We start from the raw sequence: 27,359 nt of genomic DNA on the forward strand, positions 1-27,359 counted from the left end.
TTTTTATGTGATTGTAATTTTTGATATTACGTATATGATTATGCTCTAAGCTTGTCTGTTACTTTTAAAGTTGTTTAAAATTGTACCATGCCACTTATGGTGTAATGTTTGTTGTTGTTTGTCAATAAAAAAAAGAAAAACAAAAAAGTGAACGCATTACCATGACTCAAGAAGTAACAACGGGAACATTTTTAAACAGGCTTTTCACGGGAGAGCATTTCACTCTTCGGCCAATCATATAGCGAGAATAAGGAACGTCACTGTCAAGCGCAGGCCCAGCTAGTCGAGTGTATAGTCAGTGAGGGGAAGAGGATAGTGAACCTACACCTGCTCGCCAGGCAGGCTTTCTTTCTCGGACCTTTATTTCAATGTTTATAATGGGGTCTTGTTAGGGGATTCAAAACTGGAATACTCTCACAAGCGGATTATTTAAACCTCGTACAATGTGAGAGGGGGGTGTTGACTGCAGACCGCAGCACTGCCCCTTCCGCAGATGTCAGGCCGCTGTACTTCCTGTCCAAAGCACCGTTGTTGTTACGAAAACAAGTCACGTCATTTCAGCGCACGAAGAATACAGTAAGGGACTTAAAAAATACTTTTTAAACAGCGTACTAATGAAGCATATATTACTTAAATGAACTAAACCACAACACCCGCGAATAAACCGGAAGTGGTTATTCTGTAAACTGAAAGAGCCGAACAAATGTAACATAAAATCCTGTTAAATTGAAAATATACACTCTTTCGGAAGAGTCGTGTAACTAACTGCAGGTGCGTTTGCTGCAATGGCTTATGGGAGCGTGACCACCACTAGTTGTTCAAAAGGTCACATGTTGCAGATGTCTGTGGGCAAAACTTGAATTCATTTGAGAAGTTAGTTAATCATTAAAGTGTACTGACATAGTTAAGTTAAATTTGGAGTGTCATTGAGTGATATCACTGTTGTTTTGTTGTTGGATATTTTACTTTTTGTGCCCACTCAATGAGCAAAGCCATTCGAAAGTGCTGTCTTAAATGCTAACGAAATGCTATTCTTATCGACGTTTCTGTTGGTCACGTGACTAGTGTTGTATCGGTCGCGAACGATTCGTTCTTTTTGAACGAATTGTTTGGGTGAACGAGACTGAACTAATCACCATCTGCAATGATTCGTTCTATGAAGTTGGGGCTGCGTTAGCTACGTGGGAGGGCGTTGAGCAAGCGGCAGCGTCTTCTGACATCGCACACGACCAATCAGACGCCAGCGTCATCGCAGGCAGGGGAGGGAGCAGAAACAGAATCAGGGCGTCTGTCACTCACTTCCAAGTGTGACCAATAGACCCTACTCACCTACGTCACAAAATGGGCGTGTCGCTGTTTCCGGCCGCCATATTGTACCTCTTTTTCAGACCTATTCTCATTGTTTTCTATTAGTCGAGCAAGTTATAGAGCAATTCATGGAAGCCCCGGTGTTATCTGACGCTGTAAACTCATTGGATCCGTTGCATAAAAGGCGTTACGTGGAAAAGCTTCAGTTTATCCATTCGCCAGATCCGTATTTGATGCCTAAATTGATGTTTTTCGACCCGCTGGCTTCGCCTGACATCTGATACCCACACAAAATCAGCCTATTCTCACGAAAGTTTGAAAAACTTTAAGAGCTTGGAGGCTTATAAATGCTACGTTGCTGGTTAGGTGAAACACGTCCTCGTACACGAAAATTCGGCAGGAATCTTGTGCTCGGAAGGTGAGTTACGAAATTTTCAATTGAAAATCTTTTGTTCTTGCTAACATCCACTGTCAAGTCTAATGTATTTCATGTCATTTGTCAATGGAGCTAGGGCTTTTAATCTTTATATGGTTTAGCGATAGCACTAACTACATACATACGTGTATGTTGTCGGCGATTAGCCTAGCAATGATCTTAATTGTGGTTGTCAGCCCGAAACCCTCTAAATATATATTAAATGCATCTTACCAGATATAAAATGACTACTACATAATCTGTGGTAGTCGTTTGGAGCCCAGTTGTCTCGTCGAATTGCAGCAGTCAATCGCGGCCTCCTCTTCGTGTCTCTCGGAATACGGTAAAAATTCAAGTCTCTCCGTCTATCTTCTCTGTTTTTGCAACCGACCGCCACACACGACTTCACCATTTTGAGTATAAATGTTGACGAGCAGTAAAACGTGCAATAATAGGAAGAATTTACGAAGCGCTAATGCATTTCTATGGCGAGTATGCGGACATCATGGCGCGGGGGCGTGGCTGTGACGTCACGTGAGTAGGGTCTATAAGCAGCCAGCGTGCAGGCAGGGGGGGCAAGACTGAGTTATGTCACTTCCCGTTCAGTGACTCGGTCCTGCGGTTCCTGACCTAGCTTGCTGCTAACTTGACTTTCCAGTAATGCGGTGAACAAGTCAAAAAATGAGAGGAAATGACTTTGTCACATATTCGTTAATGTGGAGCCTATCGTATGCTGCTCAAACAGACAAAAACACCACACAAACCTAGCGAGTATGGTTTAGTGTACTACTTTTCTCAACAGACTCGGAACTACCTATGACGACATACTATCAAATTTACAGTAGTTTAAAACACGGGTAGCTACGAGGCAAGCAAAAGCTGAGCTGCGGTCGCGTGACGGCAGTGAAGGGGACAGAGAACTGTCACTATATGGAGGCTTCATGGCAGCGATATTTACCTCATATATGCACAGAAAAAAAGAATATTTAGTATGATCACCATAATACTGATTTGCCAATAAACTGTATATACATGTCAATTTTTTCCGAGTGTTTTATCTTTTTCGTGTCAGAGCATGGTGGGTGTTGGTTGGTTTGACAAATTATGTCCATCTGTCCATCATGTGCTATTCAAGCGCCTAAAACAACGCTCGCGGACACGGGAGATGTCGCAATATGTCTACATTTTTCTTAAAGACTAATGAGAGTAGAAAGGCGACATCGTAAAGAGCAAGCAATTATTTCTCGTCAGCATTTGACGATCTGAGATGAGGGGACGACAGGGGAGCTGACCGGATTATTTTATTTGTTAATACCAGTGCAAAAAATTGATATGATCACCTTAATACTGATTTGCAATTAAACTGTCAAAATGTAGTATTGTTTTCATTTCAGAGCAGCACATTTGACAACTAGCTATTTACACTTTAGTTTTAACAATAGTGAGCAAAAATAATAGTGATGAGCATAAAAACAAAAATACAACATAGCGAGAGGTAAATATGATGTGTTGGTCGTTCCATATTTAGAAATTAAACTTTTGATTTATTTTTATTTTCGTGACAGCAAGCATGCCGCGTTGGCTGGTAGCAGCATTGTATATGTGATCAAGATCATGCTAAAGAAAGTGCGAGCGCCCCCGACCCCAAACACCCACTCCCCCCACAAAAGGAAAATGTTTAACTGGGTCCTAAATCGAAATGCAAGCACGAGCCATGACTTTGATCCCATAGAAATAGGACAGACGACGCGGAAGTTCTCCCTCGCTTTTGCAGCAGCGGGAGGGAGACGAGGCTGTGAAAGTAGAATGATATCGCCTGTCACTCATTTCTGAAACTACAACGAGCGGTCAATGAGGAGCCTGTGTGCAAGAGAGGGAGGGACCAAGCAATGTCACTTCCCGTTCAGTTATACTGCGAAGCGGTCTTTGGTGATTCGTTTGGCAACGTCACTTACCGTTCACTAACCGAACGATTCATTTGGGCAGGGAGGGAGATGAGGAGGGCGAACGATTCGTTGAACGATTTGTTTGAACGAGTCTTTTTACTAAACGAACTGAAATGGATTCGTTTCCTCAAGTGAACGACAGATCCTGTCACTACACATGACGCGTATCTCTTATCACCTCTAGCTGCAAATGCACAGGTAGTTTGCAGGGTTTTAAAAAATAAATTTATCAGTACGGTCTTAGTGTAGTTCCTTGAGGCAAAAAACATTACTCGGATCGGTTTTTAAACTCGAGTTGCTTGAGTATTCGTTTCAGCTCTAATTGGTACTATGGCCCAGTGTTATGCCTGACGGGAACGCTTATTTATAACGCTTTATTGAGCGTTTATTTTATTTATTTGCTTATTTATTTTATTATTGAGCGCCCTCACGTCACTCGTACAAACAGCTTTTTCTTACCAATCGATGGACATGGAAACGATTTTCTTGTCCCGTGAATATGTATTATTTTACTCTGCTTGAACTAATAAATGTCATACCTTTGTAATTGTCATTGGGATATGGTCGTGAAAACCTGTAGACTAATACATTTCTGTTCAAAGATGGTTATGTGGCCCAGTCCACGATTTGTTACTAAAATACAGTACTAGTATTTTGTGTAATTAATTTATTTAAAACTGATTTTACAGTCATAAATCCATTACTGTAATGCGTCCATGAAAACATTTCATGTTTTCACCTCAATAAAGCGTTATAAATTAGCGTTTCCGTCAGGGGGGACATTTTTCGGCACAACACCGGATCGAAAGTGAAGTGTTTGGGGGAGGAGTGTAACGGGTGCACGCAGGCTCGTTGCGTACATTGCAATTACTAGTCTGGGCTTTAAGCTCAGCAGTTAGCGCCGCCTGCTCTCCTGCCTCGCTGAATGCGCCTTGCGGTGCAGGTTCAAGTCCTGTCCTGGACGAGGGGGGGCAGATCGCATTGTGGTTACATGCAGATCGGTTACACACATTTATTATTGTTTATTTTATGTAATTGAAATAATGTCTGCCTTTTGCTGTAATGTTTATTACGTACGGATAACTTGGGCAGTGAACTGGTGAAAGCTGCTTATGCTTTATACATTTTGTTAACATTGAACGGTCGTCCTAACAAATGTTGGCCAGAGAATAAGCTTGACTTTGAGTAAATGAGAGGGGGGAATGACACACAGTGAAAATAGCTTCTATTGTTGACAGTTTTTAGAAAAATATTCACTAGTAGCGTAGAGTAGTGTTTAAACCTGTCATTTGGAAATTTTGAACTTTTTTGCCTTACGCAGATGCATCATTCAATTCTTACAAGTGGTGAACAAATACCAACTGACCGGTGTAAAAGCTGCTGTTCACTCTACCACTGCCCCCTGTGTCCTTCATACAAGGCAACTAAACTGTACAGGCTGAAGAAACACCTGGATGTACACAACAAAAATTCCATATCGTTTGAGGGTGAGTGTCAATGTTTTTGTTAAGCCTGCTGGCGTGCGTGCTGCCCAGCCTAACTACACAACCATTTTCCACGTTTGATTGATTCGCAGATAAAAAGATATGCAGATGCCACCTGGAATGCAGAAACTCAGGACATTTCCATTGCCCTTGGTGTCCGAAAACCATACTGAAAAGAAGTGACATGGCTAAACACTTAGAGGCTTGTCAAAAAACATTTCTGATTACATCTACCTTGGCTCCTGAGACCTCAATAAGTAATCTCGTATCTACCCCAGTTCCAATGACATTCTCACCCCAGAAGACTGTATCAGCCCTGCAAGTCATCAGCCCTCCCCCCATTAATGACCACGAATACATTGCCATGTCAACTGTCATCCCAGCTGCACTGAAGGAGCAGCATACATTGCCGAAAATTAAGAAAGTCATATGTCCCAACTGCAGACTTGTGTGCGACAAGAAGAACATTCCACAACGCATCCAAAGAAAACATGTAAAAAAAAAAAAAAAAAAAAAAAAAAAGGATATTACTGCCAAGGAACATTCAGTTGTGTCTGAATGCACCATGGCAATATGATTTCTCTTGTACCAAAGTCGAGAGTGTAATGCGTGCACGCAGGCCCGTTGCGTGCGTTGCAATTACTAGACTTGTGGCGCAGGTTCGTGTCCTGACCTGGAGAAGGCAGCAGATCGCGTTGTGGTTTCATGCAGATCGGTTACACACATTTATTATCGTTTATCTTTATGTTATTAAAATAATGTCTGCCTTTGCTATAATGTTTATTACGTACAGATAACTTAGGCAGCAAACTGGTGAACGCAGCTTATGCGTCATACATTTTTTTAACATTGAACGGTCGTCCTAACAAATGTTGGCCCAAGAATGAGTTGAATTCAAGCTAATTGACTGAGTAAATGAGAAGGGGAATGGCACACAGTGAGAAAAGCTGCTATGGTTGACAGTTTTTAGTTAAATATTCACTCGTACCTATGTTTAAACCTGTGTCATTTGGAAATTTTCACTTTTTTGCCTAATGCAGATGCATCATTCAATTCTTACGAGTGGCGAACAAATACCAACCAACAGATGTAATCGCTGCTGTTCACTCTACCACTGCCCCCTGTGTCCTACATACAAGGCAACTAAACTTTGCAAGCTGAAGAAACACCTGGATGTACACAACAAAAATTCCATATCGTTTGAGGGTGAGTGTCAATGTTTTTGTTAAGCCTGCTGGTGTGCGTGCTGCCCAGCCTAACTACACAACCATTTTCCACGTTTGATTGATTTGCAGATAAAAAGATATGCAGATGCCACCTGGAATGCAGAAATTCGGGACATTTCCATTGCCCCTTCTGTCAGAAAACCATACTAAAAAGAAGTGACATGGCTAAACACCTAATGGCTTGTCAAAAAACATTTCTGATGACATCTGCTTTGGTTCCTGAGACCATATCTACCACAGTTCCAATTACATCCTCACCCCAGAAGACTGTATCACCTCTGCAAGTCATCAGCCCTTCCCCCACAGATGACCACGGTACATACAGTGCCATTTCAACTGTTGACCCAGCTGCGCTGAAGGATAAGCATACGCTGCTGAAAATTAAGAAAGCCAAATGTCCCCACTGCAGTCTTGTGTGCTACAAGAAGAACATTCCACTACACATCCAAAGAAAACATGTAAAAAAAAATGAAAGGTTATTAATGCCAAGGATCATTTCAGTTGTGTCTGAATGGACCATGGCAATATGATTTCTCTTGTACCAAAGTCGAGGCATGGCTCTCTCTGTCAGTGTACAAAATAAAACCTGGGGACCTCAGCACAAATTGGAGTGTGAGTACATCAGCTTGTTACACTACTATACTCGAAGAAAGACTTTTCGCAATTATTTTGGACTAAATGGTAATACTTAAATTTTTGAGGGAGGCAAAAAAGCTTCAGCCTTGAAAGACAATATGTTGCATATCTGTCAACCCAAGGCCGTTGGCAATCTCAAAAATAGTGACATATGCCCTTATAAATCGATGACTAATCTTACAACGTTTTATATAGCGAGCAATATGAAACAAAAATAAAACTAAATTTTTAAAATAATATGACTTTATTGGTATGATTGTCACATATAACCTGGTGCAATCAAAGAACAATATCTTCAGCTACATCATGATCAATAAAATTTAACAGTGACTTTTGTTATAATTGTATGCAGCACTTTTGGCAATTTCCAGCATGTCTTTTGATGGCTGCACTTCATGGCACCTAAGCTCACAATTCAGTTTGACTTGAAGGTAGTTCGTTAATGTGTCCAATTATAAATTAAAAAGGTCAATTGATAAAATTAATTTACCGATGCAATCTTTGAGTCAGGGAACATTTATTTAGCTAATTTTAAGAAGTGATCAGCAATAGTTCCAGGAAAATTGTGTTCGGCAACAAATTGGCAGAATAAAATTGCCGCTTTGTTCACTTTTTATTCTGCAGACTGCATCTTTATGACCAGTGTTGTTAATCTTCCTTTTAAAAAAATAATTAATTACAGTTACAAATTACTTCTCCCAAAAAGTAATTGAGTTAATAACTCAGTTAACTGAATGTAAGACTAATTAGTTACTGGGCAAAGTCACTGGTGTTACCTTTCATGTTTTTTCTTCTTCCATTTTTTTCCCAAAAAAAAAACATAGTAACCTTTGCTGTGTTTGGAAGTAATTTAATGTTGTGAATCAACCGTTAAAGTTTTTTAAATTGCTCCCGTTTTGTCATTAGTTCCCTTCTGTCTACATTCGACATGTGAAAGTTTTAAAACCGTTTCATCATTTAAAGATAGATTGAAGTCAAGATTTTGCCGATTTAGGAGTATTTTAGATAAAAAGTTACTTAGGTTCGCTAGGAAGGTTCACTACAACAGAGCCTTTCTGAGAAGTCTACTGCTTTAATATGGCGGTTTACTAGCACCGCTGAGTCTGTCATTTCGCATCTAGTTCTATATGCATATGATATCTAGTGTAGCATCAAGTGGGCGTAGATTGTAGGCTGTCGGCTACAGTCAGGAAATATTGGAGCCACCTAGCTTAGCATCGCGTTTGCAACAGCGTCAAAACACTCTTCCCTCCTTCCCACTCCCGCTCTTCTTTCTCCGTGTCACTGACTTTTCCCGCGTCATTCAACCAACGTAGTAACGCACATTGTCTCAATGCTGAGACGGTGACAAAATCCGGAGAAAAAAATAAACGTAATATATGAAAAACCTACAGATTTTGAACGCATGGAGTACACATTTACACTTGTACAAATTACGCTGAAACCGTACAACTTGACAGGTATGAATACATGAATAAATTATATTCATACAATTACATAGTATATATAAAAAAAAAAAATAAACGACATAAGATTATGTGAGGTAAGACGCTCTGAGAAATAATTGTTCTGGCTAATTCTGTGAACTGCATTTTGCAGTGATGAACAAAATTTTAAATTGGTAAAAAAAATATCTTTTTATTTGAAAGATCAAAATCTTGAACATTTGAAATAGTATGAGTGAGGATGTGTTACAATTTCTTTGGTATTCAATGCTATAAAAGCACTTGAAGAAAAACTGATTAAAACAAATATATATGGCGGAAAACACAGACAAGACTGAGAAAGCAGTTTCTGCTCTTGCACTCCTCTTTAAAATAAATTGCTGTATTTTAAGCCAAATTAAATGTTGTGTTTGATAGAACAATATATGTCTATATGCTGCCATAGCAGATTCATGGCGCATTAAGCCCCCGAACTATTTTTAATTTGTCCCTTTTACCCTGGAAACCCCCGTTTTCAGATGTCGCGCAACCGCTTTTGTTTTAACTCGTCCATAAAAAGAAGGTAAGTCATTATATTTATTTATCAAAATGTCATTTTTAGCTTAGAATCATGAATTGATGTCTGATATTTCGTTAAAAAAAAAAAAAAAAAAAAAAAGATTAAAAAAAATTATTCACTCGCAAATTTTAAACTTAACCAAATTGCGTCTCAATGGGGAAAAAATGGCATCTCTAAAAAAAGTAACGGCTATCAACCTCATAACTATTGATTAATTGTATTTTTTCGTTACACATTTTTCCCAATATGATTGATGATAAATAATAGATCCAAACAAAGAAAAATTGAAGAAAAAAAAACGGGTAAAAAGGGTAAATGTATTGAAAAGAACATCTCTATCTTGATGTCTGCGATTTCTGCATCACAACCCTTGTTATATTAACATTTTTCACCCATTAAATCCCCCAAAAATCCGGCTGTGGCCTTTCACATCTGTGTCTTGACACTCGATGATACATGCTACATGGAGTTTTTGGATCGAAACAAGGTAAGTACGCAATAATATCTCGTTAAAATCATGGCGTCTTTAATTTTGCTCTCGACTCCTGATAGTTGTTTTTTAATGCCCTCCATTTCAAAAATTTTCTTCCCCCAGAAAATTGAGATTTCAAGCTTTCCAGTGATGTATCACACGTGCATATCGAACAATTTTGAAATTCGGCCAAATTGGCGGTCTCAGAGCGGAACTTCAAGTCACTTGAGTGTTTTCCGCCATATATGTCAGTGAAAGATAGACGGTTCTGCTCCATCGTATCGCTTTTGAGTATTAAAATAGTAAAAAAATAAAAATAATAAATACTGAAATTTCGGACGCCCTCTACTAGCTGGCAGCCAATTTATCCTATGCCGATGGCCGGTGTTGTGCCGAAAAATAGCCGCCCTGCGTGAAATATCCCCCCTTGTCGGGAGCGCGCACACGTCACTCGCACATCGATACACTACAGCGATTATACTCCAAATTCATTCAATGCTCGCTATCATTATTTGCTTTGTCATCGAGCCTGTAAAGAAATGACCTTAAAACAAGTTAAAATAATTTACTTAGGCGAAATAAAAGTTTTTCCTTACCGATCGAAATAACACAGCCTCTCCATACCAATCGTTGGACACGTAAACGACTATCTTTTACAGTGAATATGTATTGCTAAATGTTATGTGCTTTAATAGACCCTTTTACACCCAAGTAAACGGTCAATTTCTAATCAGACGAAACAGAAGGCGTTTTCTGCGGGCTTTGTGTTCATCATCACACCACACTTAGCATATGAATACATTTTGCTCTGCTTGAACTAATAAATCTCATACCTGAGCGATTCTCATTGGGATATGGTCGTGAAAACCTGTAGACAAATACATTTCTGTTCGAAGATGGTTATGTGGCCCAGTCCACGATTTGTTACCAAAATAATAATAATAAGATTAATAATAATAATAATAATACATTTTATTTATAACGCATTTTGCATTTGAAAAACAAATCTCAAAGTGCACATTACCATGTAAAAAATAAAAAGACTAAGAATAAAAGAGTAAAATAAAAACAGACAGAGCTAAAATAAAAAACAAATCAGATAAAAGTAAGATAATCATAATAATTTTAAATGTCATTTAAAATATACATATACATTTGTTTAAAACTAGAATTATAAAAAATATAAACATTTGTTCAAAACCATTATTTAGCAGATTATGACATGTTCCCGTCAAAATATTTTCTTTTTTTTTTTTTTTAAACATGAAAATAGTATTAACCTTAATGCACCATGAAGAAGGCAAGACAGAAGATGGATCGTTTGAGAATTATTGGTTGCCCTTGAAAATCACAATGGTTACTCATAGTTGGTCTACCATTTCACAGTTAAAAGTACTCCCTGCTGGCTGCAACAGAACCTGTTTTAAGAGGGAGGCCCATTTCAGGTCAAGTGCTGACCAAAACTGTCCCGCCTGTCTATTTCTGGCTGGGAAGGTCACACATCTATCAAACTCACTACAGTTACTCATACTAGGTCCACCAATGCACAGTGAAAAACATTTCTTGCTGGCTGCAACAGAACCTGTTTTAAGAGGGAGGCCCATTTCAGGTCAAGTGCTGACCAAAACTGTCCCGCCTGTCTATTTCTGGCTAGGAAGGTCACACATCTATCAAACTCACTACAGTTACTCATACTAGGTCCACCGTTGCACAGTGAAAAACATTTCTTGCTGGCTGCAACAAAACCCGTTTTAAGAGGGAGGCCCATTTCAGGTCAAGTGCTGACCAAAACTGTCCCGCCTGTCTATTTCTGGCTAGGAAGGTCACATATCCATCAAACTCACTACAGTTACTCATACTAGGTCCACCGTTGCACAGTTAAAAGTACTCCCTGCTGGCTGCAACAGAACCCGTTTTAAGAGGGAGGTCCATTTCAGGTCAATTGCTGACCAAAACTGTCCCGCCTGTCTATTTCTGGCTAGGAAGGTCACACATCTATCAAACTCACTACAGTTACTCATACTAGGTCCACCGTTGCACAGTGAAAAACATTTCTTGCTGGCTGCAACAGAACCCGTTTTAAGAGGGAGGCCCATTTCAGGTCAAGTGCTGACCAAAACTGTCCCGCCTGTCTATTTCTGGCTAGGAAGGTCACATATCCATCAAACTCACTACAGTTACTCATACTAGGTCCACCGTTGCACAGTTAAAAGTACTCCCTGCTGGCTGCAACAGAACCCGTTTTAAGAGGGAGGTCCATTTCAGGTCAATTGCTGACCAAAACTGTCCCGCCTGTCTATTTCTGGCTAGGAAGGTCACACATCTATCAAACTCACTACAGTTACTCATACTAGGTCCACCGTTGCACAGTGAAAAACATTTCTTGCTGGCTGCAACAGAACCCGTTTTAAGAGGGAGGCCCATTTCAGGTCAAGTGCTGACCAAAACTGTCCCGCCTGTCTATTTCTGGCTAGGAAGGTCACATATCCATCAAACTCACTACAGTTACTCATACTAGGTCCACCGTTGCACAATCAAACATTTTCATAATAATCTGACTCCAGGACAAACAAAACATTAGTTCAGCTCTTAGACTATCTGAATCGTGGTTATGGTGTTGACATTGCATTTGTTGATTACATTGCATTTCTATGTCAATATTTAATCACTGAATTAATAAAGTAATAACAGTGCCTCGAATTATATATTTGATAATACAATATTTCATGAAAGGCTAAATCAAATACATGAAACAACAATTCTTATATTATACTGTATAGTCAAAATTAAACCAGCCTGTATGTACAGTATATTCATACCATACATATATGTTAAACTTGCTTGCACTGTTTACATTACTTACATGTTATATTTAATTTATTCATTTGATTGTAATTTACTCTTGTTATTTTTGTTTGTTTGTATACATGTGTGTTTGGAAACATTGCTTAATCTTTACACTATTTGGTTGTTCCCATTGAGATCTATTGATGCAAGGCCTTCAACAGAATTCATATCATGTTTGCACTTTGGAACTGGTTTACACTGACTATGAAAGAGTGAATTTGCTGTGTTGTGTTGAATTTTGTCATGTATGTTCTCTGGTTATTGCATAAAAAGTTTAAAACCATGGCGTGCGCCATATTTTTTTACACACAGGATGTAAGATTTGCCTCCAACTCTCTAGAGCGTTTGAAAAACATTGGAATCCTTCCATGCATCTTAATAGGTTTTAAGGGCCTCACCTCAAAGGTGTTCACAGAGTAAGCGGTGATGAAAGCTAGATTTTCAGCATTGTCAATCAGCAGCCATATTTGTGTCGTTGGGCTTGCTGTATCTAGTCAGTACTACAGAGTTCAAAATGTTCAAAATATGGTGATTTGAGGGACAAATGATCAATTGTGAGGGACAAATGATCAATTGTGTTTCAGAATACTAAGATCATATTTGATGTAATATTATCAACAACAACGCAGTTGATATACTATAAAGGATGTCTTGAATTTGAATCAACCATACTCAACCATAGTGAGTTTGATGGATGTGTGACCTTCCTAGCCAGAAATAGACAGGCGGGACAGTTTTGGTCAGCACTTGACCTGAAATGGGCCTCCCTCTTAAAACGGGTTCTGTTGCAGCCAGCAGGGAGTACTTTTAACTGTGCAACGGTGGACCTAGTATGAGTAACTGTAGTGAGTTTGATGGATATGTGACCTTCCTAGCCAGAAATAGACAGGCGGGACAGTTTTGGTCAGCACTTGACCTGAAATGGGCCTCCCTCTTAAAACGGGTTCTGTTGCAGCCAGCATGGAGTACTTTTAACTGTGCAACGGTGGACCTAGTATGAGTAACTGTAGTGAGTTTGATGGATGTGTGACCTTCCTAGCCAGAAATAGACAGGCGGGACAGTTTTGGTCAGCACTTGACCTGAAATGGGCCTCCCTCTTAAAACGGGTTCTGTTGCAGCCAGCATGGAGTACTTTTAACTGTGCAACGGTGGACCTAGTATGAGTAACTGTAGTGAGTTTGATGGATGTGTGACCTTCCTAGCCAGAAATAGACAGGCGGGACAGTTTTGGTCAGCACTTGACCTGAAATGGGCCTCCCTCTTAAAACGGGTTTTGTTGCAGCCAGCAAGAAATGTTTTTCACTGTGCATTGGTGGACCTAGTATGAGTAACTGTAGTGAGTTTGATAGATGTGTGACCTTCCCAGCCAGAAATAGACAGGCGGGACAGTTTTGGTCAGCACTTGACCTGAAATGGGCCTCCCTCTTAAAACAGGTTCTGTTGCAGCCAGCAGGGAGTACTTTTAACTGTGAAATGGTAGACCAACTATGAGTAACCATTGTGATTTTCAAGGGCAACCAATAATTCTCAAACGATCCATCTTCTGTCTTGCCTTCTTCATGGTGCATTAAGGTTAATACTATTTTCATGTTTAAAAAAAAAAAAAAGAAAATATTTTGACGGGAACATGTCATAATCTGCTAAATAATGGTTTTGAACAAATGTTTATATTTTTTATAATTCTAGTTTTAAACAAATGTATATGTATATTTTAAATGACATTTAAAATTATTATGATTATCTTACTTTTATCTGATTTGTTTTTTATTTTAGCTCTGTCTGTTTTTATTTTACTCTTTTATTCTTAGTCTTTTTATTTTTTACATGGTAATGTGCACTTTGAGATTTGTTTTTCAAATGCAAAATGCGTTATAAATAAAATGTATTATTATTATTATTATTAATCTTATTATTATTATTTTGGTAACAAATCGTGGACTGGGCCACATAACCATCTTCGAACAGAAATGTATTTGTCTACAGGTTTTCACGACCATATCCCAATGAGAATCGCTCAGGTATGAGATTTATTAGTTCAAGCAGAGCAAAATGTATTCATATGCTAAGTGTGGTGTGATGATGAACACAAAGCCCGCAGAAAACGCCTTCTGTTTCGTCTGATTAGAAATTGACCGTTTACTTGGGTGTAAAAGGGTCTATTAAAGCACATAACATTTAGCAATACATATTCACTGTAAAAGATAGTCGTTTACGTGTCCAACGATTGGTATGGAGAGGCTGTGTTATTTCGATCGGTAAGGAAAAACTTTTATTTCGCCTAAGTAAATTATTTTAACTTGTTTTAAGGTCATTTCTTTACAGGCTCGATGACAAAGCAAATAATGATAGCGAGCATTGAATGAATTTGGAGTATAATCGCTGTAGTGTATCGATGTGCGAGTGACGTGTGCGCGCTCCCGACAAGGGGGGATATTTCACGCAGGGCGGCTATTTTTCGGCACAACACCGGGCATGACGCTATAAACTGAAATCGTGATCAAAGAGCGTGACGTGTTAAAGAACGATCTAGTGTCACTTCAAAGATCTCGCTTGACGTCACAAAGAACGATCTTTGATCTTAGATGTCAAATCACAGTATAAAACAATCCGTGAGTGACATCCCGTCAGATGCTACAGTGGAGTCAAGTGCACAAGACTCAACTGACGACACTATCTGGACGAAAGACTTCGACCATGGAACATCTTGCATCTGAAATTCTTGCAAACATCGAAAGGCTGGGAGGTAAGTTAATTAGTCTAATTTAAACATGTATTATTCTTTCAAAAACTTTAATTGCAGAACTTTGTTTTTGTATGCCATGTTTTTTTTTGCGTCGTGTTGGGGCTGTTAATAAATATGTACGACTACAGCGTTTTATTCATGACGTTGTTTGACACAGCATATCAGGACTTGCAGCCCGTTTCCAAAATTCAAAACATTAACATTTAACCGATTTATGTTTGTCGAATCATAAACAACATTTGGGATATCGCGTTGTGTTAAACGCATCGCAGGTAAAGGCTAAAATTCAGACGAGCTGAAATGCTAAAAGTCAAGTATTTATGACAACAGTGTTTTATTCGTGACATGGTTTAACACAGAATATCGTGATTTGCAGGCCGTTTTCAAAACGATTCAAAATAATTTTAACATTCAACCGACTTATGTTTGTCGAGTCAAAAACAACATTTGGGTCATCGCGTTATTCTAAACACATCGCAGGTGTAACGGCTAAAATTCAAACTTTAGGAGCTAAAATGTGAAAAGTCAAGTATTTATGACTTCAGCGTTTTATTCATGACGTCGTCTAACACAGAAAATCCGGATTTGCTGCCCGTTTAAAAAAAAAATTCAAAATGATTTCCACCTAAACAATTTTAACATTTAACTGACTTTTGTTCGTCGAGTCAAAAACGCCATTTGGAATATCGCATTATGCTAAATGCATCGCAGGTAACGGCTAAAATTCCAACTTTAGTAGCTGAAACGTGAAAAGTCATCAATGTGAATATTAAACTCATTATCCACATGTTGCGTGCACAGGGAGTATGAAAATGCTCATCCTTTATGCCAATGTTTTATTGTAATTGACAATACAAACGTCGGCAGAGTGTAACGAAATGCTAATGTGGCTGTAAGTGGATAAAGTTTTTCAAATGTAATCGACGTTAATACTAACGGCCAAAAACATGTCATCGAGGTTGGTATCTCGATCGGCTCCCGAGGAAAAGAAACTGACCGGAGGTATGGCGAGTAACATGGTCAGTTTTGGAGCTGAATTCGAGGACGATGCACAATGGAGCATGTTGTTATGCTGCAACTCAACCAGGTAGGTCTTATCATTTTATGGGCGAAAATTCAGTTGTTTGGCCTGCCTAAATACTCATCAGGGATATATAGATAGATGAATTTAAAAAACAAAACAAAAAAACATTTATTAGGTGAACGTGGATGATTTTCTGCAACACGCACGATGATATCTGATGGCACAGCGGTTGGGAATCACTTGTCTATCAAACCATTTCATGTATCCATCAATGTTTCCTCATTCATTATTTGTTTTCCTTCTTTTCTGCAGAGCACTTAATGGAGCACCCGCTGGGTTTACCAGATTTGGATATGGTGAGCGACGGTTCCAAGATGACAGTACCCAACATGCTGGAGGTCCAAATGGGCATCTTTCCAGCCACATCAGACATCCTCAAAGTCAACGAGGAAAGAACAAAGTCTGCAACCAGGGAAATGTATGTGACTCTTATACCATTTGCTAATTCCTAATTTTAAGATAATAACTTGTGCCAATTTTGCCTTCATTTAGGTTCATTTTGGCTGAGCTGATCGAAACAGAAAAGGCTTACGTGCGAGACCTGCGTGAGGGCATTGATGTGAGTTTCCTTTCTGCTCATGTGCAGTTCTTGTAAGACAAACTTTAAGCTAATCTTTCTGTTCGATCTTGCAGACTTGCATGAGGGAGATGTTGACCCAAGAGAAGAAGATTCCTGCAGGACTAAACAACATGGAGCACGTCATCTTTGGGAACTTGCTGGAGCTGTATGAATTCCATCATGAGTAAGCATAAGTCACTTTTCTCATAAATGACTGACATTTTGACCCCGAGTGGACCAAGCTTAACAAATAGGCTATTCTTGGTCATTTCTCATATTTAAAACATCACCTTAAATTACAGACATTGCCACAAGTTTGTTTATATGCACATTTTCATGTTATCAAATGAGATGTACTTCTGCGAAGCTTTGACACCACCACTCACTTTTTGGAACAAATTAATTTTTTTCCGTGATCTATCTTCAGGATCTTTCTCAAGGAACTGGAAAAACATGCAAACGTCCCTGAAGATGTCGGGCATTGCTTTGTCAAATGGGTATTTATCGCTTTGTTACTACCGTAATCATAATCATACGGATAATTGACCCATCAAGAATTCTGAGCATGTTGTTGGTTTTGTTGTTATAGGCTGAGAAGTTCCAGTTATATGTGGACTACTGCAAGAACAGTGACAAGTCCACTCGGCTCATCATGGAGCATACTGTCAACTATTCTAATGTAAGTTAAATATCAAGATTATCAACGTACAATTACAGGTTATAATGCTTCATTGTCTTACAGTCTTCTCTTTGTTTCCATGGGTTCAACAGAAAATTCAGCAGAAGCACGGACTGGCATTCTCGGTAGAATCTTTCCTAATCAAACCAATACAGAGAATGACAAGATATCCGCTCTTGTTAAAGGTAAGGCCAAATATTCAAGTTCGTTGTTCAGAAAACCAACATAAAATACAGAGGATACTTTAATGAAAATAGGTAAAATCTGGCACATAGAGAAAGCAGATAAAAAAAAAATACACATATATATATACATTAAACAGAAAAAAAAATTCAACAATATTTAGTTTGTTTAAGTAAATCACATAATTTTGTTTCATGAAAGTCCCCAAACCTAATGCAAAACAACAGTGACAGGTTCATAGAAACGTACAAAGATTTTATGATTATTATAATCCTTCAGACAATTGCTTTAATATTCACATACAAACTGAGCATACAACAATATCCACAGGTATATAATCTCTATGTCCTGTGGGAACAATGTCTTAATGCATTTTAAATGTATTTTCGCTTATTTTAGAATCTCCTCGAGTGCTGTGAAGATAGGAAAGGAGTACTCAAGGAAGCCCTTGAGTTGACTCTCAGCATTCCTAAGAGAGCCAATGATGCCATTCATTTCTCCATGCTGGAAGGTAAGTTAACATGGGCAAGATGGCTGAACATGCACTTGCTTTTGAGGCATAATTTTTTTTGCATGACCTATTCTCTCTTCCGTCAGGTTTTAATGAGAGCGTTGAATCCCAACGTGAGCTACTCCTAAAGGAGTCATTCAAAATGTGGGATTCAAAATTACCATTTTGTAGGGGGAAGAATAGACACCTTTTTCTCCTGAAAAAATCATTGGTGGTCTGCAAGGAGGTCAAGGATGACAAAGGCATGACAAAGTACATATATAAGAGAAAACTTAACGTGAGTCATCCTTTACTTACTTTTTACGTATGCAATATTCTCAATAAACATACTCATTTCATTTCTTCCTTAGCTAGCTGAGATGAAGCTGACAGAACACCTTAAGGGAGATCCTGGCAAGTTTGTTCTTGGAGTGGGGCACACCTGGATGTCCAGCAAAGGAATTGTTCTTAAAGTAAGACATTCTTTCCTCACAACAAAGTGAGATTCCCACACATATTACTAACAGGTTTTTGTAAGCCACTTGCTAAGCATTTGTGTCCACCTTGCGTTTTTTTTTTTTTTTTTTTCTCTCATCTTATTCTCTCGAATATGTTTATATGTTTAGCCTTGGCTGTATTTTTTTTTTCAATACGAATAAGTCAAATGCCAAGTATTGTAACCAAAGAAAAGAAAATCATATGTTAAACTCCACCGAATAAGAAATGCTCACGTGGTTTATTCAGACCTGTGGGGAAAGACGAATGAAAATTTTAACAAGTGTTTAAATTCTAAATGGCCTTATAACCTTCGACTTTCCTCTTTCACAATAGGCGTCAACTATTCAAACCAAGCTGGACTGGATCGAGCATATCCAGAAGTTAAACAAGGAGCACACCATCCACCTGACGGGATCACTCACAGAGCCGATCAGTATTCCTTAAGCCATCACAGCAAAGCTCTGCAAGAGCCAAAGGTAATCAGGGAAACTTCTATACAATTCTGTGGCTTCTTGGTTTAAAAAAGTTAAAAAAGCGGTGACTTGACTTCAAGCTTTTTAAAAACACGAGCCATTGTTTTGCCATTTATTTGATTATGGACTTGAGAGTGTATGTTGGAGACATTTGTGCAGTAAATTTAACCCAATTTAGACTGACACAAATAGTCAACAATTCTTTAAAATATATATATATATATATATATATATATATATATATTATTTATATATTATTTTGTTACATAATTTGGAGAGTGAATGACAAATCTCCAAATCCTCTCTTCCTATTTTGTGTTTCCTCAGCATCCAACTGTGCAAATAAATGTATTTGTATGTCTTCAGTAAGCATGTACAGGTATGATGTTCTGATGGTATGATTACCCTAAGCCAAAATATCACGGTATCATGGTATTGGAATTACAGCTCTAAAATGTGGTACTTTGCGATATCTAGGTTTTTAAAAAAAAAAATTCAAAATATATTAGGAAATTGAAACATAATTCATAGACTTCATAATACTTGACAGGAAACAGGGGCCTATTTTCAAAACTTCAAATTCAAATATTTTCAAAACCAAAGCTGCTACCGACCTAAAACCAAAACCTACCTTAGCCATATACAGTATGAGTCTCCATGAGCAGCGGCATCAAAAAATTCAAAGTCGTTCCCTTATAAAATCCCAATTTTTAATTTTTTTTTTTATTCAAGTATAACAAAATTTAAAATGATGATAAAATTCTCAGATTTTACACTAGATGCACAAAAATAACCAAATGCAGAGATAATCACCTATATTTTCAGGATTAATAGCAATATTAAACATATATACTGTATGTTTTTGCCCAAAATAGCGACTTATTTTTTTATTTACTGCAAATTTTCAACAGATAATAAATCACTCAATTTTCACATAAGAAACTTAATACTGGAGGAAAACATGCAAAATCAACTATAAAAAAAAAAATATAAATAGATTATTAATAAATTGTATATACAATCACAACTTATAGAATAGAATCGCCCTTTATTTTGTACAATGAAATTGTGGAGCATTTCCCTTTACTGTGCATTATAAATGAAAATCCCAAAAGTGACTTGCAAGTATAAAATCCAAATAATCAAATATAAAATGCGTATGAGATAGTCGTATGTTCAGGCAGTGCAAATAACCGAAGTGAATGAGCAGCAGTTTGAAAGTTAGTGCTATGAATATTGTAGGTGAGAAAGTATTGAACATAGAATATTGCACAGGTGTGAAACCGATTCTAGAAAGGGCCTAGTGGGTGCTGGATTTTTTTTCCAACAGATAACGCGCAGAGAGTTTAACCAATGAACTTCCTGCTGAAACAAGCAGCACCTGACAAAGTTTAACTGATTACACATGTAAAAGATCTAATTGGTGAAAAGGTGGCCTCTTCATTGGTTGGAAAGCAAACCTGCACCCACTAGGCCCTTTCTGGAATTGGTTTGACACCTGTGGAATATTGCATGCAAATGAATATTGAACTATTGCTGTGTTTTCCGGTCAGCTTCCTCGACTTGTACAAGTCTGTTTCTCGCCAGCTCCCTCTTGCTGGTCTGCCACTCTAAGTCTTTGTACGTCCTCGCTTTGGAAGTCACATTCTTGGAGAAGTTCGCGCTGGGCCAGCCAATTGCTGACCATAAAGTTCTTTATGCTGGTCCAGTAATTGGTGCGGCACATTTGCTTGCCAAATGAGTGCTCCGTTGGGTCAGAGTTGGCCTTCCCCATGCAGACATACTTGACCCCCGGGATCTTGCGGAGGATGATATCCCTGCAGGAGGCGGGCAGGGCATTGCACGTGACTTGCAGAGCCGAGGCAGTGGGCGTCGGTAGCCTACCGGTCTTTGTCCCTCTTTTCTTTTTCATCTCCTTTTTGGCCCAAATCTGGAACATTTTATAAAATATATTAAAAAAAAAAAACTGAACAAGCTTGCTGTCTATTCAATTCAATTTAATCAACTACAGTGTGGTTACGTACCTTGCAAATTTCACCAATCTCCTGGAGGAACTGGATGTTGGCCTTCGACTGCTCATCAAAACAGCCTGCCTGGTCCTCAACACCTCCTTCCCTGCCCTCATCACCTCCTGCTCTTGGCCGCAGCACACATCGGTAGTTATCATTCCAGCGCATGTCCTGCCCCTGCCCGCGCATGTTCATCACAAAGATCATCCTCTGGGACATCTTCACAATGTCAGCCGTGTCCCTGTGTTACTTCTAGGCCGTGGTCAAGTCGAGGAGCCTAAGCCTGACGACCGTGTTGGGGTTGACAACCGCCATGATGAGCCCGACGCTCTGCTTCTCGATTGAAGAGGGCACCAGTACCTTCTGGGTCAACTTGTAGCCTGTTTTGACAGACATGTTGTTCTCCCAGCTGGCCAGCGCCTTCAGGCTCGAAGAATCGGGCCGTCCTCATCCTCTCAGGTTCCTACAAAACATGTTTGTTTAAGAAAGATAGGCGTTTTGATTCATCCTTTTTATAAAGTGAATAAGGCTGCGCACTTACTTCAGCCCCAGGACAATTGGGCAGCACCATACAGCCATTGTTGTGGAAGCTGCTGTAGAGGTTATTCCAAAGGTGCACGGGGTCAAAGTAGACGAAGATCTGCTTGTTGCCGTCATCGTAGGGGTTGGTGTAGGACCATGGTGTTTCAATGAAAGTTATTAGATTGAAATATTACATAAAATAAAACACTTAAAAGCTGATTGTTTTTAATGTGGACGCAGAAATGTCTAAAATAAAATCTAGATATACAAAATCCAACATGGCCGCCGTAGCAAAACAAAGAGGTTTTTTTCTTGAAATTCTTGTGAATAAACACTTAAATCCCTGAATTCTTTATGAATACAGATGTAAAACATTCTCCATTCTTGGTTAAACGCAAAAGAAACCGTGCAGGAAGCATTTACTTCACGTAAAAATGGCGAATGTGCGACTCGTGTTTAAGTTCACTGTGGCGCCGGCTTACCACAAGTCCATAGCAAAGAGCTTTTTACGTTGAACATCTTGTGAATAAATGCTTAAATCACTGGATTCTGTATACAGTGGGGCAAAGAAATATTTAGTCAACCACTAATTGTGCAAGTTCTCCCACTTGAAAATATTAGAGAGGTCTGTAACTGTCAAAATTGGTAAACCTCAACCATTAGAAACAGACTGTGGAAAAACAAACAAAAAAATCACATTGTTTGATTTTTAAAGAATTTATTTGCAAATCACGGTGGAAAATAAGTATTTGGTCAATACCAGAAGTTCATCTCATTACTTTGTTATGTACCCTTTGTTGGCAATAACGAAGGCCAAACGTTATCTGTAACTCTTCACAAGCTTTTCACAGACTGTTGCTGGTATTTTGGCCCATTCCTTCATGCAGATCTCCTCTAGAGCAGTGATGTTTGGGGGCTGTCATTGGGCAACACGGACTTTCAACTCCCTTCACAGATTTTCTATGGGGTTGAGATCTGGAGACTGGCTAGGCCACTCCAGGACCTTGAAATGCTTCTTACGAAGCCACTCCTTTGTTGCCCTGGCTGTGTGTTTGGGATCATTGTCATGCTGAAAGACCCAGCCACGTCTCATCTTCAATGCCCTTGCTGATGGAAGGAGATTTTCACTTAAAATCTCTCTACACATGGCCCCATTCATTCTTTCCTTTACAAAGATCAGTCGTCCTGGTCCCTTTGCAGAAAAACAGCACCAAAGCATGATGTTTCCACCCCCATGCTTCACCTCGACAGCTCTTTGGTCTTGGCCATAGTGGAGTTTGGAGTGTGACTGACCTCTGGACAGGTGTCTTTTATACCGATAATGAGTTTAAACAGGTGCCATTAATACAGGTAACGAGTGGAGCCTCATTAGACCTAGTTAGACCTCTTTGACAGCCAGAAATCTTGCTTGTTTGTAGGGGACCAAATACTTATTTTCCACTCTAATTTGGAAATAAATTCTTTAAAAATCAAACAATGTGATTTCCCCCCCCCCCCACATTCTGTCTCTCATGGTGGAGGTTGACCCATTTTGACAATTACAGGCCTCTCTAATCTTTTCAAGTAGGAGAACATGCACAATTGGTGGTTGACTAAATACTTATTTGCCCCACTATATATATATATATATATATATATATATATATATATATATATATATATATATATATATATATGGGCATAGAACAGTCTCGATTCTCGGTTAAAAGCAAAACAAACGGGCAGTTTGAATTTACTTAAATCTGTCGATGAATGATGCTAGTCCGTTAGCTTTGTTATGATAAGGGAGCTGCCACAATGGCTTTTTCTATTCAAAATGCTTGTGAATAAATGCTCAAATCACTGAATTCTTTATAGATATGGACGTAAAACAGTCTCAATTTTTAGTTATAAGCGAAAACCGGGCAGTTATTTTACATAAATTTGTCGAAGAATGACATCAATGGCTCCCATTGATTTTTTTTCACGTTTCAAAATGCATGCATTGTACGAAAAATACAATAATTACCTTGAATCCTCGAACAAAACACTCCTGAGACAATCCTTGTTGTTAGTATGCATTCCAGATTTCGTACTTTTTGAAGGTAATTCCACCTGTGTGTTCAAAAGCATGTGTGAGAGTAATTCCTACCGACTTGTAATAAATGAAGCTGACTCACACACCCCCCTACGGGCCGGCGGTGCGCAGATAATACATAATCTGACCTGTCAAGGTATCTTGATGTCTATGCATAATTATAATGTCAAGTTAAAATGAATTTTTAAAAAATAACAAAATATTAAAAGTTAATATTTTTATACTAATAATTAATATTAAAGTAAAATCAAAATAAATGCAGTCCTTTAGGTGAGCCTAAATGCACAGTCACAGCTCAACATTATTACCATCAGAACAAAAATTATTATTTTCCATAAAAAGTACTTGTGTATGACTCGTATCATGTTTACGTTATACCCACACTCTTTCTCAACACAGACATTTGCCATTTGCGCCTCTGCTCACATTCACCATATCATACTTACTCTTCTAAATCTTGTTGGACCTCCACTGGCTAAATTCAATCCAGTCCTGTACGTGGGGTCATGGGTGGCCAAAGGACACAGAACTGCCACTGACACGCGCAGTAAAACCCGAAACAGAGAGGGGGTGGAGAATCCGGACATCCTCGCGGTGTGGAATGTTTTGGAATATGGTAAGCATACACAGACACTCGAAGGCGAAGGACGCATTTTCCTGAGCTCTGTTATCTGTCTCTGATAACTCAGGCGCCAGCTGGAAGAGAATACCTCCCAAATATGCCTAAAGCACCGAAAAAAGGAGAAAAGACTGACAAGACTGAAGAAACGGAAGATTTAACATCTTCTATGCAAAAATTAGAGCTAAAATTAGAGCAAATTATGGAAAGTCTGGATATTGTGGAGGATAGCTGGGGTAGATGGCGGCCGCTGTGTCTGACCACACTCGAAGTGGAACGATATCGAGAATGTTTCCTTTTGGTGCGCTGCTGGCAGCTACTCTTCTGATTGTGCCAGGTGGGACAGTGATCGCTGGGACGGTCCTTACTGAAGGAACTAACGACGCCAGGCCCCCAGGCCTTGAGTCCACAACCGGAATGGCGATGCAACCTACTACGAAGCTGCCCAACCTTGAGATGAATGTTCTTCGGGAGTCAGCAAGGAATGAAAACTGCGACGAGAATTAAGTCGACAAAAGGAGGGTGGCGGACACGCCCACCATCGGTCCTCAGCTATCCCCTATCCTCTGGATCAAATCAACAGAATAAACTAATTACTGAATTATGAACTAATCTACTGGATCTAATCATCATAACGAGCACATTGCCACGATCGACAATGGACTATTGGGAAAATAAACAATCAGAGGGGATGGTTATTATTAAAAAAAAAAAAAAAAAAAAAACTTGTAATCACTACGAAATCTGAATGTCAAATATTGATATCAGATATTTTCTGCGTCCTATATGGTATACTGGGGACTGGTTTCAATAAGCTTCGGCTTCTCCCGTCAGCCCTTTTCTTTTCGGGTTGAATTAATTGTTAACACATATAAATGCTGTATGTTTGGATTTGTCATGCCTGAAGGGAAATAAATAAATAAAGTACTTAATAGGCCGCCGTGCCAATCTCACCTGTCAACCCGAGGCCATTGGCAGTCATACAAATAGTGACGTATGCCCTTACAAATTGGTGACTAATCTTACAACGTTCTATGTAGCGTGCAATATGAAAAAAAAAATAAAACTAAATTTTTAAAATAATATGAATTTATTGGTGATATTGTCACAAATAACCTGGTGCAATCAAAGAACAATCAATATCTTCAGCTACATGATGAGTACTAATATTTAACAGTGACTTTGGTTATAATTGTATGTAGCACTTTTGGCAATTTCTATCATGTGTTGATGGCTGCACTTTATGGCATTTCAGCTCGTAATTCAGTTTGACTTGAAGGTAGTTCGTTGGTGTGTCCATTTATAAATTAAAAAGGTCAATTGATAAAATTACCTTACCGATGCAATCTTTGAGTCAGGGAACATTTCTTTTGCTAATTCTGAGAAGTGATCAGCAAAAGTTGCAGGCAAATTGTTGTTTGGCAACAAATTGGCAGAATGAAATCTCAGCTTTCGTCACTTTTCATTCTGCAGACTTCATCTTTATGACCAGTGTTGGTAATCTTACTTTTAAAAAGTAATTAATTAGTTACAAATTACTTCTCCCAAAAAGTAATTGAGTTAACTCAGTTACCTGAATGTAAGAGTAATTAGTTACTTGGCAAAGCCACTGGTGTTACCTTTCATGTTTTTGTTTTTTTTTCATTTAAAAAAAAAAAAAGAAAGAAAAAAAACACAGTCACCTTTGCTATGTTTGGAAATGGTTTAACGTTGTGAATCAACTGTTAAAGCTATTAAAATTGCTACCGTTTTGCATTGGTTCCCTTCTACTTTCGACATGTTAAAGTTTTAAAACTTTTTCATCATTAAAGATAGATTCAAGTGAGGTTTTTGCCATTTTAGGAGTATTTTAGATAAAAAGTTACTTAAGTTTGCTATGAAGGTTCACTACAACAGAGCCTTTCAGAGAAGTCTGCTGCTTCAAAATGGCGACTGTTTATAAACGCCGCCATCTGTCAATTTGCATGTAGTTCTATAAGCATTTGATATCCAGGCATAGATTGTAGGCTGTCGGCTACAGTCAGGAATCAATGGCGCCACCTAGCCTAGCATTGCATTTGCTACAGCGTCAAAACACTCTTCTCTCTCAGTGTCTCTGAGTTTTCTCGCGTCATTCAACCAACGTAGTAACGGGGAGGCACATTGTCTCGGTGCCGAAACGGTGACAAAATCTGAACAGAAAAAACCCCCCGTAATGTACGAAAAACGTACGGATTTTGAACGTATGGCGTACACATTTAAAAATCAGTGCTCACTTGTACAAATTACGCCAAAACTGCACCACTTCACAGGTATGCAATCTTTTGAACAATAGTACACGAGTTGCTGTTGTGTACCGTCAGTCATTAGTGATACGAGAGTGTTGCATACGCTGTACTCGAGTACCACCAATGACATTAAACAACAGCATCAAGTGTACTATTGCGATTATATAACGGACCACCACATTTAAATCAGCATAAAATGTGTTCATAAATAGGATAAATATGTTAGTAAGCCACAGACTCAAGACACGAATATAACGGCGCAGTGATACATTTGGTGACGAGGCCTTATCCATGTATTAATCAATGAGCCATGTTATTTCGTGATTAATACACGGCAACTGATAATCAGAGAGCTTCCTCAAACCCATCCATAATAATAATCAATAATAATAATGGGACATTTGTGTTATTTATTGTAATCTCTGATTTTTTGTTTTTTATGTTTTACAAGTTAGATCTGTTGAGAAACTAATTGCTGACTGTGTACTGTAAGCCCCACCTGTGGTTTTGTGGGCAATTGCCTGTGCTGTGCAGAGTATAGCCTAAATAATTGTAAATTGTTGTCATAACATTTATACGAGAAATATTATCTGAAATTGAGGCTTGTAAGTCCCACAGCATGGCAAGCGGGCTTTTGCGTGTTGTTTCAGCACAATTTTCTGCTTATGTTCCAGGACCTGCGCTCGTCTCGTCATCCCTGTGCTGTCATATGTACTTTGTATTCTGGCACCTTATGATTTACAAATTAAGCACTGGTTAGCAGCAGATACAGTCGTTGTTGTAAATAATATTCAAAATCATTTTAATTATAATCATC

General features: G+C 38.7%; 2 protein-coding genes across 8 annotated transcripts; both read left to right on the forward strand.

Moving 5' to 3' along the window:
* The first annotated feature begins 281 nt into the window (after positions 1–281).
* LOC130927004 (uncharacterized) lies at positions 282–7,816 on the forward strand. 2 transcript variants are annotated; one of them, XM_057852445.1, is made up of 5 exons: positions 282–576; positions 4,991–5,156; positions 5,246–5,646; positions 6,194–6,359; positions 6,449–7,816. In XM_057852445.1, exons 2-5 carry the CDS (start codon positions 4,991–4,993, stop codon positions 6,907–6,909), a joined length of 1,194 nt encoding a protein of 397 aa, XP_057708428.1. In that variant the 5' UTR covers positions 282–576; the 3' UTR covers positions 6,910–7,816. The 2 variants fall into 2 exon arrangements, with proteins under 2 accessions (XP_057708428.1, XP_057708436.1); XM_057852453.1 differs by lacking the exon at positions 282–576 and adding an exon at positions 591–1,726.
* A 6,854-nt stretch (positions 7,817–14,670) lies between these two features.
* LOC130918579 (triple functional domain protein-like) lies at positions 14,671–26,396 on the forward strand. Of its 6 annotated transcripts, none has more exons than XR_009063795.1 (14): positions 14,671–15,082; positions 16,419–16,584; positions 16,659–16,725; positions 16,800–16,909; positions 17,153–17,222; positions 17,315–17,404; positions 17,497–17,589; positions 17,987–18,098; positions 18,185–18,375; positions 18,449–18,550; positions 18,909–19,051; positions 21,314–21,516; positions 24,147–24,272; positions 24,346–26,396. XR_009063795.1 is itself a non-coding variant. In XM_057840643.1 (12 exons), the coding sequence occupies exons 1-11, from the start codon at positions 14,968–14,970 to the stop codon at positions 19,017–19,019; spliced, it is 1,227 nt and encodes a 408-aa protein (XP_057696626.1). In that variant the 5' UTR covers positions 14,671–14,967; the 3' UTR covers positions 19,020–19,051; positions 21,314–22,067. The 6 variants fall into 6 exon arrangements, 2 of the variants coding, with proteins under 2 accessions (XP_057696626.1, XP_057696545.1); XR_009063823.1 differs by lacking the exon at positions 21,314–21,516 and adding an exon at positions 16,041–16,169 and having other exon boundaries at positions 14,672–15,082; positions 24,056–24,272; XR_009063789.1 differs by lacking the exon at positions 21,314–21,516 and having other exon boundaries at positions 14,672–15,082; positions 24,056–24,272.
* The last annotated feature ends 963 nt before the right edge of the window (positions 26,397–27,359 follow it).

This window comes from Corythoichthys intestinalis, chromosome 1 (genome assembly GCF_030265065.1).
Source record: "Corythoichthys intestinalis isolate RoL2023-P3 chromosome 1, ASM3026506v1, whole genome shotgun sequence".
NCBI classification, from domain to species: domain Eukaryota; kingdom Metazoa; phylum Chordata; class Actinopteri; order Syngnathiformes; family Syngnathidae; genus Corythoichthys; species Corythoichthys intestinalis.